At 43.2% G+C, this 14,178-nt stretch overlaps 1 protein-coding gene across 1 annotated transcript in view; it reads left to right on the top strand.

Annotated features, from left to right (window-relative positions):
• The window catches only part of abcg1 (ATP-binding cassette, sub-family G (WHITE), member 1), a 25,961-nt gene extending 17,778 nt beyond the window's left edge, over positions 1–8,183 (top strand). Inside the window, exons 8-16 of the mRNA XM_020588487.1 lie at positions 1,315–1,438; positions 2,196–2,310; positions 2,382–2,527; positions 3,181–3,282; positions 4,249–4,417; positions 4,687–4,787; positions 5,620–5,778; positions 5,867–5,985; positions 6,421–8,183. Of these exons, the coding sequence (XP_020444143.1) occupies positions 1,315–1,438; positions 2,196–2,310; positions 2,382–2,527; positions 3,181–3,282; positions 4,249–4,417; positions 4,687–4,787; positions 5,620–5,778; positions 5,867–5,985; positions 6,421–6,649 (1,264 nt within the window). The 3' untranslated portion in view covers positions 6,650–8,183. The remainder of the gene's footprint in view (positions 1–1,314; positions 1,439–2,195; positions 2,311–2,381; positions 2,528–3,180; positions 3,283–4,248; positions 4,418–4,686; positions 4,788–5,619; positions 5,779–5,866; positions 5,986–6,420) is intronic.
• Positions 8,184–14,178: the final 5,995 nt, after the last annotated feature.

The following is a 14,178-nucleotide window of genomic DNA, read 5'->3' as shown; positions in this document are numbered from 1 at the left end:
TCTAGAGACTTGGGTTATGTGTGATTTAAAGGACATATTCTGATCAAAGATGACTCACAGGTTCCTCACAGTAGTACTGGAGGCAAGGGCTATGTCATCTAGAGTAACTATATGATTAGACAGCAGATTTCTAAGGTTTTCAGGCCCAAGCACAATAACTTCAGTTTTGTCAGAGTTTAGAAGTAAGAAGTTGCAGGTCATCCAGGCCTTTATGTCTTTAAGACATGCTTGAAGTTTGACCAGCTGACCTGATTCATTTGGCTTCATAGATAAATATAACTGAGTATCATCTGCATAGCAATGGAAATTTATGTTGTGCTTCCTGATAATATTGCCTAAAGGGAGCATGTATAAAGTGGAGAATTGGACCTAACACAGAGCCCTGTGGAACGCCGTGACTGACTTCAGTTTGTGTGGAACATTCGTCATTAACATGAAGAAATTGAAATCTTTCTAAAAATAAGATTTGAACCAACTTAGCACAGTTCCTTTAATCCCAATAACATGTTCAAGTCTCTGCAGTAAGATTCTGTGATCAATGGTGTCAAAAGCAGCACTGAGATCTAAGAGGACAAGTATGGAGACAAGTCCTTTTTCAAGGATTTTGGAAATAAATGGGAGATTGGATATTGGTCTATAATTAGCTAGGAGTCCCATAAACATTCCCTGTCTCAGGTCAGTTAGTGTGAAGTGTCAGAATAGTAGTAGAGAAAGATTCATTTCAGCTTTTATTTCTGTCATCACATTCCCAGTGGGGAAGTTTACATATTTAGTAGAGCTGTCTTTAAATTGATTAACTTGGGTCAAACGTTTCAGGAAGCCTTCCACGAGCATCTTACAATAAGTTGTTGGAGTTTCTGCCTGTTCTTCCCGACAGAACTGGTGGAACTGGGTCAGGTTTGGAGGCCTCCCTGCTTGCACATGCTTTTTCAGTTCTGCCCACAAAGTTTCTATGAGATTGAGGTCAGGGCTTTGTGGTGGCCATTCCAGTACCTGGACTTTGTGTCCTTAAGCCATGCTGCCACATTGAAAGTCTGCTTGGGGTCACTGTCCATTTGGAAAACCCATCTGGGACCAAGCTTGACTGATGGGAGAGTTAGCTGCAGCTGCAGAGCGGCAGACAGTGAATCAGAAACCTGGATCAGGTGTTTACAGGCTGCAGGATCTTGGTTTCTGTCAGAGCTCCAGCTGGTTCAGGTGTTTACTGCTCTCCATCATAAGTTGGTGCAGCCTCTTCCTTGCTCAGTGTCAGTGGATCTGTGAGGTGCCTGAACCCCGAACACTGACTGTCCTCCCTGTCTCTGTGTGTCTCAGTGGTTTGGACAGCTCGTCTTCTTTCCAGGTGGTCTCTCTGCTGAAAGCTCTGGCCCAGGGAGGACGCACCGTCATCTGCACCATCCACCAGCCCAGCGCCAAACTGTTCGAGTTCTTCGACAAGGTAACACACACACAGACACACACACACTGGGCCTGTGTTATAGTTCAGCAAACAGGGGAATGGTTCTTCACACTGAGGCGGCATTGGGCAGGAAGTGATGCTGTGCACGATCGCATTTGTCTTCATTACACACACTACAGTGCATGCTGCGGGCCTACATCACAATAAATAAAGCAGCTCAGCATTAATATAACTGTACTGTTTTCTGTCATATCCAGAGAGAGTGTGTGTGTGAGCTCAGAATTTACACCAGCATCAAAATACAGATGTTTTCAACCAACAGCAGCTCTTTGCAGCTGGTTCAGCTGCTACATGTCCCAGAAACGCAGAGCCAACGTTCACTGCTGCTGTTATATGACTGTGGCTCAGGGCTCACTCACTGTCTGCAGTCTCCGAGACAGCTGTCGTTCCAGGAGCACACAGCTGGGTTTATAGCTGTTACCCATCCATTTAAACATCTGGGCTCGCTGCCTCTGGACATCAGTGGCATGACTTTAAAGTCACGATGCAGATTATTGTTTCTGGGCTTTCTTCAGATAAATCAGCTGATTCACTGACTTATGACTGGAGCTGAGGACACATCTGTATACTCATCATCCTTCATGCTAGTGTGGATCATATTGTCATGACTGTACTGTAAGTCATCAGGTTACTGGAATCAGCAGAGCGTCCGCTGTCAAACTGCTGATCTCAGTTCGCCATTAGTTTAGTCTGTTACGTACTATAGCATGGACATCGGTGTATTTGTGTCTTTCAGCTGTACGTGCTGAGTCAGGGTCAGTGTATCTACCGAGGCCGAGTCTCCAGTCTGGTTCCCTACCTGAGAGACCTCGGACTCAACTGTCCCACCTACCACAACCCTGCAGACTTTGGTAAGAAGCCCCCACACTGACTCCTCTCGCCACGCTGCCTTCACCGTCTCTGACTGTCCTCTGCTTCACAGTGATGGAGGTGGCGTCTGGAGAGTACGGGGACCAGCTGCTCCGACTGGTTAGGGCTGTTCAGGACAGGAAGTGTGAGAAGAATTACCGGTCCGAATTGAACAGAGACACAAACCACCACCCGTTCCTGTGGCAGCGCACGGAGGAGGTAAAAACAAATACACCTGCTGAGATTTCAGGTGTCAGTGTCACCCAGACATGTTCCTCTTAAACTCCTCAAACTGTCCGCTGCCGCCACAGGATGAAGAGGAACCTGCCTGACGTTTCAAAATAAAAGTCAGGAAAAATGTGGTTAAAACCCGCGTCCACATCCCAGGCCTTACCACTCAGATCCCATCTTTGTGTCAGTGACGGCTGATATACCCGGCTCTGGTGTGAACACCGCTGAGCTCCTAAACTGCCACACGTGCATAGATGTAACTGAAATGTGAGCCACGTGCGCACAAGAATAACAACCAGGTCGTGTGTGCGACGGTCATGTGGCCCAGTTTCCTCCCAGACTGTTGGGTTACGATATAGTCCTTCCAGTTTGGCCTGGTCACTGAGAGGGAAAACGTCTGGGAGGTGGACATGGCTGATATAAATGTGTTCTGATGACATTAAGCTGCGTGCATGGAAACATGAGACCTTCCTGGTAAAAGTCAGTCTGTTCTGTGTTTCACTATTTTATTAAGATGTTGTCTGTTATATTTTAATGCCAATACAGCGTGTTTATAAAGATGCCATATCTTTCACCCTGCTCAACAAGTATTTCAGTCACGGAGATGATTTTTGATTTTTGCCTTCTGCTCTGTTTCTCAGGAGTGTTCGTCATCTGAGGGTTGCCACAGTTTCTCAGCAAACTCCATGACTCAGATCTCCATCCTGTTGAGGAGAACCTTCCTCAGCATCCTCAGAGACTCGGTGAGAGTGCACAGCGACACCCAGTGGACAGTTTGACTCACTGCAGGGTGAAACAGTCTGAGTGACAGTACACTCAATAAGGTTCGTTCGAGATGAGTCAGGTCTGCACAGAATCGACCGCTGCACAGTGCAGCTGGGTAGTTTTTGGTCCCGTCTCACTCTGATGTCATGATACCATAGGCGACAATCACCTTTAGAGATCAGGGTCGCTGCAGGGCATGATGGGAAACGCCAGGCTCTCACCTGATCTAAGAGCAGATTGGTTTAGATGCTGCATGACATTTTTGTTTGTTTATAGAGATTTTAATTTTTTCAATGGGCTCTGGAACGGTGAAGGGTTATTGTGTGAAAGGAAGAGATGTGTCTGGTCAGAGGCTGAGAGCAGTCAGATTACCGTACAGATAGTTCAGATAGGCTGCAGACAGTCTGATGGCTCCACGGTGTGGGTATTACTGATTTAAGTCTTTATAAATTATAAAGATTCTTAAAATGCCAGCTGCACAGATGTTTCAGCCCTGACAGTCTCATATCTGACAGATCCTTTGGGCTGACTCCTGTGAATTTGTTTCAGTAGTTTCACATCAAGCCTGGTCAGCTACTAGACAACAGCAGACCACTAAACTATTTGTATACACTATTTGAGTAACCTGGAGATTAAGCCATAGACACAGATTAGCATTGTATCAGTCTCCCTGTCATAATGAAGAGCATCATTAAAACAGCTGCCGGAGAACAAGCTGAACTGTTTGGTTTGATGACACTGTGTTCAGTCGGCATGTCAGTGTCAGGCTGTGAAGACTGCTGGGAAGTCTCCCCACTGTCCGTTGTGACTACAGCTTCTTGTCTCTGCCCCTGCAGCCACCTGCTCTTGTCCGCTGCCCAGGCGCAGTTCATCTCGAACAAGCCCAATATCATGAACACATGCAGAAACAGCTGTAGTAAGAAATGTTGTCATTGGTCAAGCAGATGCTGACTCACCTGAGGATCTCATCTCACATCGGGATCGGCGTTCTGATTGGTCTATTGTACCTGGGCATCGGGAACGAGGCCAAGAAGGTTCTGAGTAACTCAGGGTTCCTGTTCTTCTCCATGTTGTTCCTCATGTTCGCTGCCCTGATGCCCACAGTGCTCACATGTGAGTCTGACTTTCACCAGTCAGTAAGGTGCAGTGGTGCACAGCAGGGACTCTACAGCCAATCCATGGCCAAGGCCAAAATTAAAGCAGTTTCCTGCGCTTCAACACTGAACCTGAATTCATGTCCATGACCTGCTGTATTCACTCTCCACTCTTTGTCTGTGTTTGGGTTCAGATACACAGTTTCTTTCATTCATGTGTTAATTCTGTTTGTTTCTGTGTACGTTAGAGAGCATCATCTCATGTGGATCTGTGACGGTGTGTTTCAGTTCCTCTGGAGATGGGAGTTTTTCTGAGGGAGCACCTGAACTACTGGTACAGTCTGAAGGCCTACTACCTGGCCAAGACCATGGCCGACATCCCCTTCCAAGTAACGATCACTAATATATGCCCACATCTCTATTTTTATTCCTTTATTCCTATTATCTCATTTCACAATGAGCATTCCTTGTCTGTCTGCATTGTTTACTTCCTGTCTATACCACTTATTTTGCATTGTTTGCCCTGGTTGTTGCTTGTTAATACTGCTTATTTTGTTATATTACACAGCCTTATGCTGGTTTACTGTTTACTTGCCCCTTGCATGGGGATATGTACATAAACACTGAGAGCCGATGTACCAGAGTCAAATTCCTCATGTGTCTGACACACCTGGCCAATAAAGCTGATTCTGATATAATGTGACGAGGTCTGAAGGTTTACTCATTAGTAGTCAAACATTTACATTTAACTCCCACAGGTAACCTTTCTGGACACAGGAGAACATCTCTCAGATTAGTCAGTTCAATCCAATAATTAGTCATGTTCAGGCTGAAAACTACATTTAAGACAAAATGACAGACTGTGAATTGATATTATATTTATTTTACCGGCTCCAGCAAATCCGTTGAGCCTCTAGCAATTACTCTTTTGTACTTCACTTCTTCTGTCCAAAGATAATTAAAAATGTGGGCAGTGAAGCTCCTGTAAACTCCATGTTGCAAACTCACAAATGCACATCTGTAATTCTGAACACAAAGGTCAGAAAATTAATACAGACTTGAAATGTCTGAATCTGACTATAAAACCTGCACTGTGCCTGTTTAGTCTGCTCGCAGCTTGTGAAATGCACAGACATGTTTCAGTTCAGGCAGAATCATTTGAGACTGCAGGAACAAACCTCTCTGCTCAAGCCCAGTCCTGTACTCTGTCCCGTTGTACAGGTAGTATTTCCGGTGGTATACTGCAGTATTGTGTACTGGATGACGGCTCAGCCTGCAGATGCCGGGCGGTTCTTCCTCTTCCTGTCTCTGGGGATCCTGACCTCGCTGGTGGCTCAGAGTCTGGGTCTGCTGATCGGAGCCGCCTCCAACTCGCTGCAGGTTACTTTACTGCTGTAAACTCACCTGTGTGACCTCACAGACAGTTCCGCGTACCTGCTGACTTCACTCGGGCATTTGTTTCCCACAGGTGGCGACATTCGTTGGCCCGGTCACAGCGATCCCAGTTCTGCTGTTCTCTGGGTTCTTTGTCAGTTTTGACACCATCCCCTGGTACCTGCAGTGGATGTCCTACATCTCCTATGTCAGGTGGGGGTGCTACAACTCTGAACAGGAAGAGACAAAAGTAAAAGACAAAAGAAAGTACTTTTATGCTTATGCTAAAATATTATTTCCTCAGTAATTATGTAATTATAGTGTTCTTGTAGTAAATTAAGATAATTAAGGGAGTAAATGATGTACTCTGTATATGAAGCTGCTCTGAATGAACTGAGGGTTTTTTTGAGGTAAGCAATCATTTAAAATTGTCCAAATAACATGAAAGCTAAGTTTAAAGATCCAAAACATGCAGTGTTAAGTTTCTTCTTAAAAAAAACTTGATACCTGCACAAACTAAATCAGCAGTTAAACATCCACAACAAATCACTGAAACAGATGAAAAAGAATCACATTTGATTTAAAACCTGCCAACTTCACAGGTCAGTCCTGACCAGACCTCTAAAGGTCCCTGTTACTGTGTTGCAGATATGGTTTTGAGGGCACCATCCTGTCCATCTACGGTCTGGATCGAGATGATCTTCACTGCGATGAAGACCACACGTGTCACTTCCAGAAGTCTGAGGCCATCCTGAAGGAGCTGGACATGCTGGATGCCAAGCTCTACCTGGACTTCATCATCCTCGCCATCTTCTTTTTCTCTCTGAGGCTCATCGCGTACTTTGTCCTGCGGTACAAGATCAGTGCTGAGAGGTAGACCAGGACCAGGAGGAGCTGAGGAGGTGATCATCCAGGTTTAGGCCAAAAACCTTGAGGCCAAAGTCTGTGTGTATCCATGTCCTTTGTCTACTTTGGCTCACTGTCACATATTCAGAGCCTTGATGAACACAAGAATGTCTCCTGGCAAGGACATGGCTGACCCCCGGATCATTCGCCTGCTGTTATCACTATGGCACTTGTACACCTTTTAATTCAACTTTCAGGCACAGTGGTCTCAATAAGAAAACTGCTCAGGTACTCTTATTTCTGCTCTGGGTTGTGAGGAGGCTGCCTGGAGGAGCTATAACCGAGGATATATGAGCGCATCCTTCACGGAAGTCTGTTATGGACTGACACGCCCCTTTACTAGAAATCACTTTGTGAGTGGACGCTTCACATGAAGGCTTGAAGGATTGTAGGTGCGTCTGTGTATGTTTGAGTAGATTGTAAACCTGTTAAACTAAATTTCCCTCATGGGATTAATAAAGTTGTCTGAACTGAACTGAACTGAAAGGACGTCTCATGTCAGTTAAAACGTGTTGCCTCAGCTCCTCTCACCACACAGTTTTTCATTACAAGGATTTGCCTCTTGTGTCTGCACATGGAAGACTTTAATAGCCAAGAGGCCCCAGGTGAGGTAGATCAGCTGGTGACCCCCACCTACCCACACACCAGCCAGTCCTGTGGGGCTGGCCAGGTTGACCTCCAAAACTGTGGGAGGGATGTCACACTGTTGATCTCTGGTTTTGGGATTGACTGTTGGTTTCTGCACATCAGTGGTTCAGATCATGTCTCTCTGATAGAGGTCAGGCCGCTGTTGCAGATGGTCTCAGATGGGTGGTAACGGTTCAAGGAACACAGCATGTCAGTGAGTGTCCTCACAACTGTAGAGAGACCAACGTGTGTGAGTGCGATGGTTGTTTGGGAGACTTCTCTCATTGTCATCTTGTCTATATGTAATTTGTTCTCGGGTCTTTTTTTGCAAAGAAGGTCTTGAGCTCACTGATTTCCCAATTTAATAAATCTTAACCAAGTAAAAAAAGACAAAGAAGAGGTGAACAAAGATGAGGCAGGCCTGAAGATGAAGACACGGTCTGGCTGTCTTTAAAGGACCGAGTGTGGCCATTCGGGTCCTGCAGGAGCTGGTCTCCTGGTTCTTGAAGGTGTCACTGTGCCACAACCTGAAGGATCACAACAAACTTTCTGAGCTGGAGAGTGCAGCCCTCTCCGGTCAGTGGACAGGCTCAGTTTAGAAGTCCTTACAATCTGACTTTGGACACTCATGATTCCATCTTAAAGGCCTGGAAACCAACAGTGTATGTCAAACTGTTTATGAAAGGACGTATCATTACTTGAATAAAGATTTTCTTTACTCCTACTTTTGCAAGCAATTTATCAGCTCTGAGGAGAAACATCTGCCTAGACTTGGGTGTGACCAGCCTGAAGGTCACTGACTGCCAATATGCTAATATTTAGCATGAGCTAACATGAGCTCAGCAGCAGTAAACACAGCGTCCAGCTGAGGCTGTTGGGAGGATATTTACAATATAAACAATCTACGTAAACCCCATCATTAGTTTAACAGGTACTGTGTCATAAAGAGCTGGACACGGTGAAATGTTGACCTGATGAAAAGTCACAGAATCACAGTTATTACGGTTCATCCTGACAGTAACATTAACATCTGAGCTGCATCTCATCACAATCCAACCAACACTTATAGTTCTTTGGTTTTGGGAGTGATTTTTGAAAACAAGAGTTTATATAATGAATGCAATAGCTCTGTGAAATGAGGTAATGGTACTTCTCTAGGTTTGTAATTGGTCATGGAATAAGACAAGGATGTCCCCTTAGTCCCTTTCTGTTTCTCCTGGTTTATGGCATCTCTTGGTCATGGAATAAGACAAGGATGTCACCTTAGTCCCTTTCTGTTTCTCCTGGTTAAAGAAATTATGGCATCTTTTATTAAAAGAGGGAGGAGTGAGATTTCTATCAAGAAGCTGCCTGTGGAACTTTCCAGTTTTCATAAACCAGCCCTGGTTTAAAACCACAGTTATTAGACTAAGCAAAGAAAGATCACATACTCATTTTGCACATGCACAATTGCACACTCACTGCTGAGTATTTACACTCCACGGCTCCCACGTAGCATATGTTCTCTCTGCATTATATTACGTTCTTGTTGTATTTTTATTTGCTTCCTTCACTTGCTGTTTTAAAGTGCTTTAGATTTGTGTTAATGCCTATTTAGATTTGTGTTATTGCTCATCTACTTTATATTTCATTAGTATTTTGTGGCATTCATGTGGACGGCAAAGTAAGAATTTCATTGTACAGGGAAGCACGTTTCCTAACTGCATATGACAAATAAACACTTTGACCTTGTCTAAGCAAAGGATCCATTTACAGGGAAAAGACGTTATTCTTGTTCTCGGAGGCAATTTGATGGATCTCTTTAATTTTGTACAATTATAATAAAAGGAAAATTTCACATACATAAGAAATGGACAGACTTTAGATTGAAACCTAATTTTGAACATTTTTGTCGAGTGGTATGAATATGACACTACAATAAAAACTGTCAAAAATAAGAAAACTAAAATGCACAGGTTTTCTATGTTTAATTTCAGTGATTTGAATATTTGACTTTGTTTGTGTGTTTTCTATTCTCCTGACAGAAGCAGTGTTGTTGTTTATATGTTCCTTGTTTTTTGTAAATTAAAAACAACAGTCTGAACCAAAGTGGAAGTCATTACATGTGCTGCTATCACACTTACTGCTGTTCAGTCTCAGTCTTCATAAATCCTTCATGTGACGTGAAGTGTTTTTCCTCCACAGCCTCTGGGGGATCTCCGACCAGCAGATGGCAGCCTTACAGCACAGAGGCAGAGGAAGACTGCATGAAACCCTTCTCCTCAACATGTAAGATTGACTGTTTTAAGCTTGTTTTTGCATTTTTGTCTTTATTGAGTGAGTGTGGAGAGACAGGAGGCAACCAGGGCAGCCCCAGTTAGACTCAGTGTCCAGCTTATTAGGTACACCTACCTCACACTAGGAAAGGAAAGTCACTTTCGGCTTTTCCCATTTAGGGGTTGCCACAGCGAATCTGACGACTTGCATGTTGACATTTGGCATGTGTTTTACGCCGGATGCCCTTCCTGACACAGCCCTGACTTGAGCCCTTAACCACCTACCTCACACTAAATTAGTCCAATTCAATGGTTCTGCAATAAATCCTACTTCATGAAGGTGATAATGTACAGTACTTTAGTGTACCTAAGTAAATGGTAAATGTACATAGTGACCTTCCACCACTATTCAGACTGTTTCACTGCACTTGCTGTGATTTAAAAATAAATGAATGTTAATGTCACATGTTAATATTTCTAGATGCATTGGATTCAAATGGGGACTCTGCTCTAAATTTACCTGTTACTATGATGAATCTTTATTTACTCACTGCCGTGGAAAATTGTAGTATCGGAGCTCCACTGACTCAGATTTTATGGCATTTCTGGTATTCAGTGACTGTGAACAAACATGTTTGCACTTTAACATGATTTCTTCTTTGATATAAGAAAGAGGTGGTCCCTGGTAGGCTAGTGGTTAAGGTGCAGCGCTCTCGCCACTCTGACCTGTTGGCACATAAATTGCCAATAGGTCAGATAAGTAAGAAGGTGCGAGGCTATGAATAGCCTTAAAAACAAACAATAAAATCTTAAATTTAATTCTGAATTGGATTGGAAGCCAGTGAAGAGCACAGAGAATAGGGGAGATATGAGCAAACTTGGGGGTGTTAGATAGCAACCAAGTTGCTGCATTTTGGACTAGTTGTAGTTTTTGAAGCAAAGTCTGGGGAACTCCAACATACAGAGCATTGCAATAATCTAACCGTGAAAAAATAAATGCAATAATAGCCTTCTCCAGATCTCCATGTGACAAAAAGGTCTAACCTTAGATAAGAGTCTTACCGGAAAAAAACACAACTTAACCACTGCCCTAATCTGTTTCTCAAAAGTAAAACCACTATCAAGAATTACACTGAGATTTTTCACCGTGTCAGATAGAGGGAAGACTGAAGTGCAGAGGTTAACAACATCAGGCGACGGATCAGGACTAATAAGGATGGGTTCGGTCTTACTCTCATTTAACTGCAGAAAATTTAGTGCAAGCCATTGCCTAATATCCTGGATGCAATTATGGAACGGGGTAAGAGCATTGGAGTCAGATAGCAGCAGTGGCATATAAATCTGAACATCGTCAGTGTATAAGTGGAAATGAACATTATGGCTAGATATAATAGCTGCAAGAGGTGAAATATATATAGAAAAGAGTAATGGAGCCAGGGTTGAACCTTGCGGAACACCTGAGGTGAGGGGAGCTATATTAGAGACGCAGTCGCCAATACTAACAGAGAAGGTTCTGTCGGTCAAAAAGGAAGAAAACCAGTTTAACACAGAACCTTAAATGTGACCTCATCAGAGGTGAGGGGTCAGTCCACCCCTTGCGCTAGGTGGTGCTCGTTTCCATCTATAATGTAATTTGCCCACTGCACAGCAGGGGCGCTAATGCAACAATTTCTTGGATACCAACGCGCCAAGAACCTCGAAGAAGAAGGAGGCGGCTTTCCGGCATGGTAGGCTTTTGGAAACATGGCTGACTCTAAAACCAATCTGCTGTTCAGTAGCTTGTTGTCCGATAGGCGGGTTCTGAATCGGTCAGTATAAAGTTAAATCATTGACCCGGTTAATGTTCACATAGACAACCACGTCATTAAAATGACTTCAGCTAACTTCAGTCAGTTAATCAGCTAGCCAGCTTTAGATCTGTCCCATTAGCTAACGCTAGCTTCTCTTGTGCTGCTATAAAGTTTTTTTGTATCTTAATGGAAAACAAAGCGTTGGCTTTGTCAGAACTCCTGTCCAGATGTGAGTAATGTTTGACATAACTTCATTACAAATATTTTGTGTTTAGTTGTTTAGCCCACCAATGATTAACTGAGGTGTTTGACCTGCTCTGCTAGCAACCTGCTGGGTTACCTGGCTGCCAGGTGCTCAGTGCTGTTCAGGTGTTTTCATGGTTTGAATTTTCACAACACCGACCTGGTGCTAAGCCAGTTAACGCCAAAAGTAAACTAGAAACAAATCTGTGTTGTGACTGAAGGATTATTTTCTACACCAGATTGCTGATTAGTTCTGATTTTATAGTGGTTGATCAAGGTCAAAGTGTTTACTGTCATATACACAGTTAGGAAACGTGTTTCCCTGTACAATGAAATTCTTACTTTGCCGTCCACATGAATGCCACAAAATACAAATGAAATATAAAGTAGATAACACAAAATCTAAGGCACTTTAAGCAGCAACAGATGCAGCAATATAATAAAAAATATATGAGAATATAATAAGAGAACGTATGCTGCATAGGAGCAGCATGTGCAGCAGTCAATGTGCAATTATGCATGTGCAAACTGAGAATGTAAACAGTACATGACTAATTTCCTGGTAATAAACTCCTGTCTGCTGTTTAGGAGTCTGATGGCAGAGGGAAAGAAAGTTTTTCAGTCTGACATGATTGATTATTATTGATTGATTATTAGTTATTGGAGAGCTTTGTGTTCACTCACCCATTAAGGTAAAGACCTCATATTAATATTGTATACTATTAATAGTTTTATTTCTTGGGGAGACTAAGAAATAAAAATCTTATTTACTGTCCTTTGCTGCTGCTGTTGGACAGTGTAGACTAATAGTAAATTTAATAATAATAATCACCTTTATTTGGCCAAGTATGTTACACACACAAGGAATTTGTTTCCGTTACAGAACCGAGGCAGCCATCTGCGATACCAACTCAACCGATGGCTCTTGGGGACAACTTGGGGGTTCAGTGTCTTGCCCAAGGACACTTCAACATGTGGACTGCAAGCACCGTGATTTGAACCTCCAACCCTCCGGTTGGGAGATGACTGCTTTACCCACTGAACCACAGTCGCCTAGGTTAACAGATTATTTTATGTTTTGCCTCATGAAAATTTACCTTATAAATTTGTTTTATTCAAAGGTATGAGCAACAGTGATTAAATAATATTAATGTAAAGACACACAGGATATGATGGATATGGTCAGTGACACCTGCAGGATTATGTTCCATAGTACACACAGGAGCTGCCTATGGCAGCACAAATCTTGTTTGAACGAGAAGTTTTCCTCGTTATAACCAGATGGTTTACTTGTTTTTATGAGATACTTTCGTGTTAAAGCCGATTTTCACATTATTACATGTGTTTTCCCATTTTAACGACATACTGTAGGCTCTTTTGTCATGGTAAGTGCAGTGCGTCCTCGTCTGTGAGCAGCAGCTCCGTAGGTCATTCAGTTCAGCGGTCTTTCTCTCACCCCTCCCAGACCAACCTTCCACACAGTGACCAGCATTTTTTTATAGAACCCTCAGACTATTAAACACACACGAAAGGGCAGAAAATCCAAGGCACTCGAAAAATTGAGGAATAAAGATAAAAATGCCATGAGTACATGTCGGTAACTGCATGCGGTTAACTTGACCTTTGACTCTGTAGAGTGGGACTTTTATAAAAGATGATGCACCCAGCTTTTGCTTTCTTTAAACATCTGCTGAAGAAATATTCTGTCTGCCGCAGCACAAATCATCCTCATTGTGGCAGTAAATGGAAAATCCATGTTTGATGTGCCTGCCCCCACCTGTCAGTGGATTACGAGCTTTCTGACAGGCAGCAGCGGGTGAGGCTGGGGAAAACCACATCCAGCACCCGGACAATAACTGATGTTGTAGAAACACTTGCATTGATGGGAATATCTTGCGTTTGTTGCACTGATTGAAATTATGTTTTTTAAAAGTTAACTTTGTTCACTAATGCTCACATTTGAATCCTGCAGAATAATATAAAAACATGGAATACTTCATAGCTTTGACAGCAGGCCATTGCATGATGCATTTATTATGCATTATTTATATGTAAACATCCACAGTTCTTTAGTCTGAGCTATTTATTCTGCATCGTTTCATCAGGAAAACTCATTTCTGGTTGCTCAACTGAGTCTTCACTGTACGACCAGACAACTAAAACGAGAGAAAACCTGCAGCTTCAGGTGAGTTTCTACTCGATTACCTGCAGCCAGAGTCAATGTGGTGTAGTTAAAATCCCTTGGGAGCAGTCTCCTAAATCTGACATATTCTTGTGGCATTTTCTTTCTGTGCCTGTGAGGAGTCTGATGTTCATGGGATCCCTAATATAATGGTAGGGGACACACAGCACTAAATATGACTGTACTTTATTTGTGTAGTTTAGTTTTCAGCTTCAGGAGGAGCAAAGTGGATTCCGTCCCGGTCGTGACCACTTCTTCATACTTGCAGGGTTACTTTCAGGTCATGGGAGTTGGTCCATCCAGTCTGTGTGTGACTTGGTGCTGCATCAGGAGAAATGTGGTTATTGAAGTTGACCGTAGTGATGAGGGGAGAGATGCAGTCACTGTGCCAAAATCCCAAAAC

Source organism: Monopterus albus, unplaced genomic scaffold, assembly GCF_001952655.1.
Source record: "Monopterus albus unplaced genomic scaffold, M_albus_1.0 scaffold543.1, whole genome shotgun sequence".
In the NCBI taxonomy this organism is placed as follows: domain Eukaryota; kingdom Metazoa; phylum Chordata; class Actinopteri; order Synbranchiformes; family Synbranchidae; genus Monopterus; species Monopterus albus.
The sequence above is the reverse complement of the archived record's forward strand: the minus strand, read 5'-3'. Positions and strand labels throughout refer to the sequence as shown.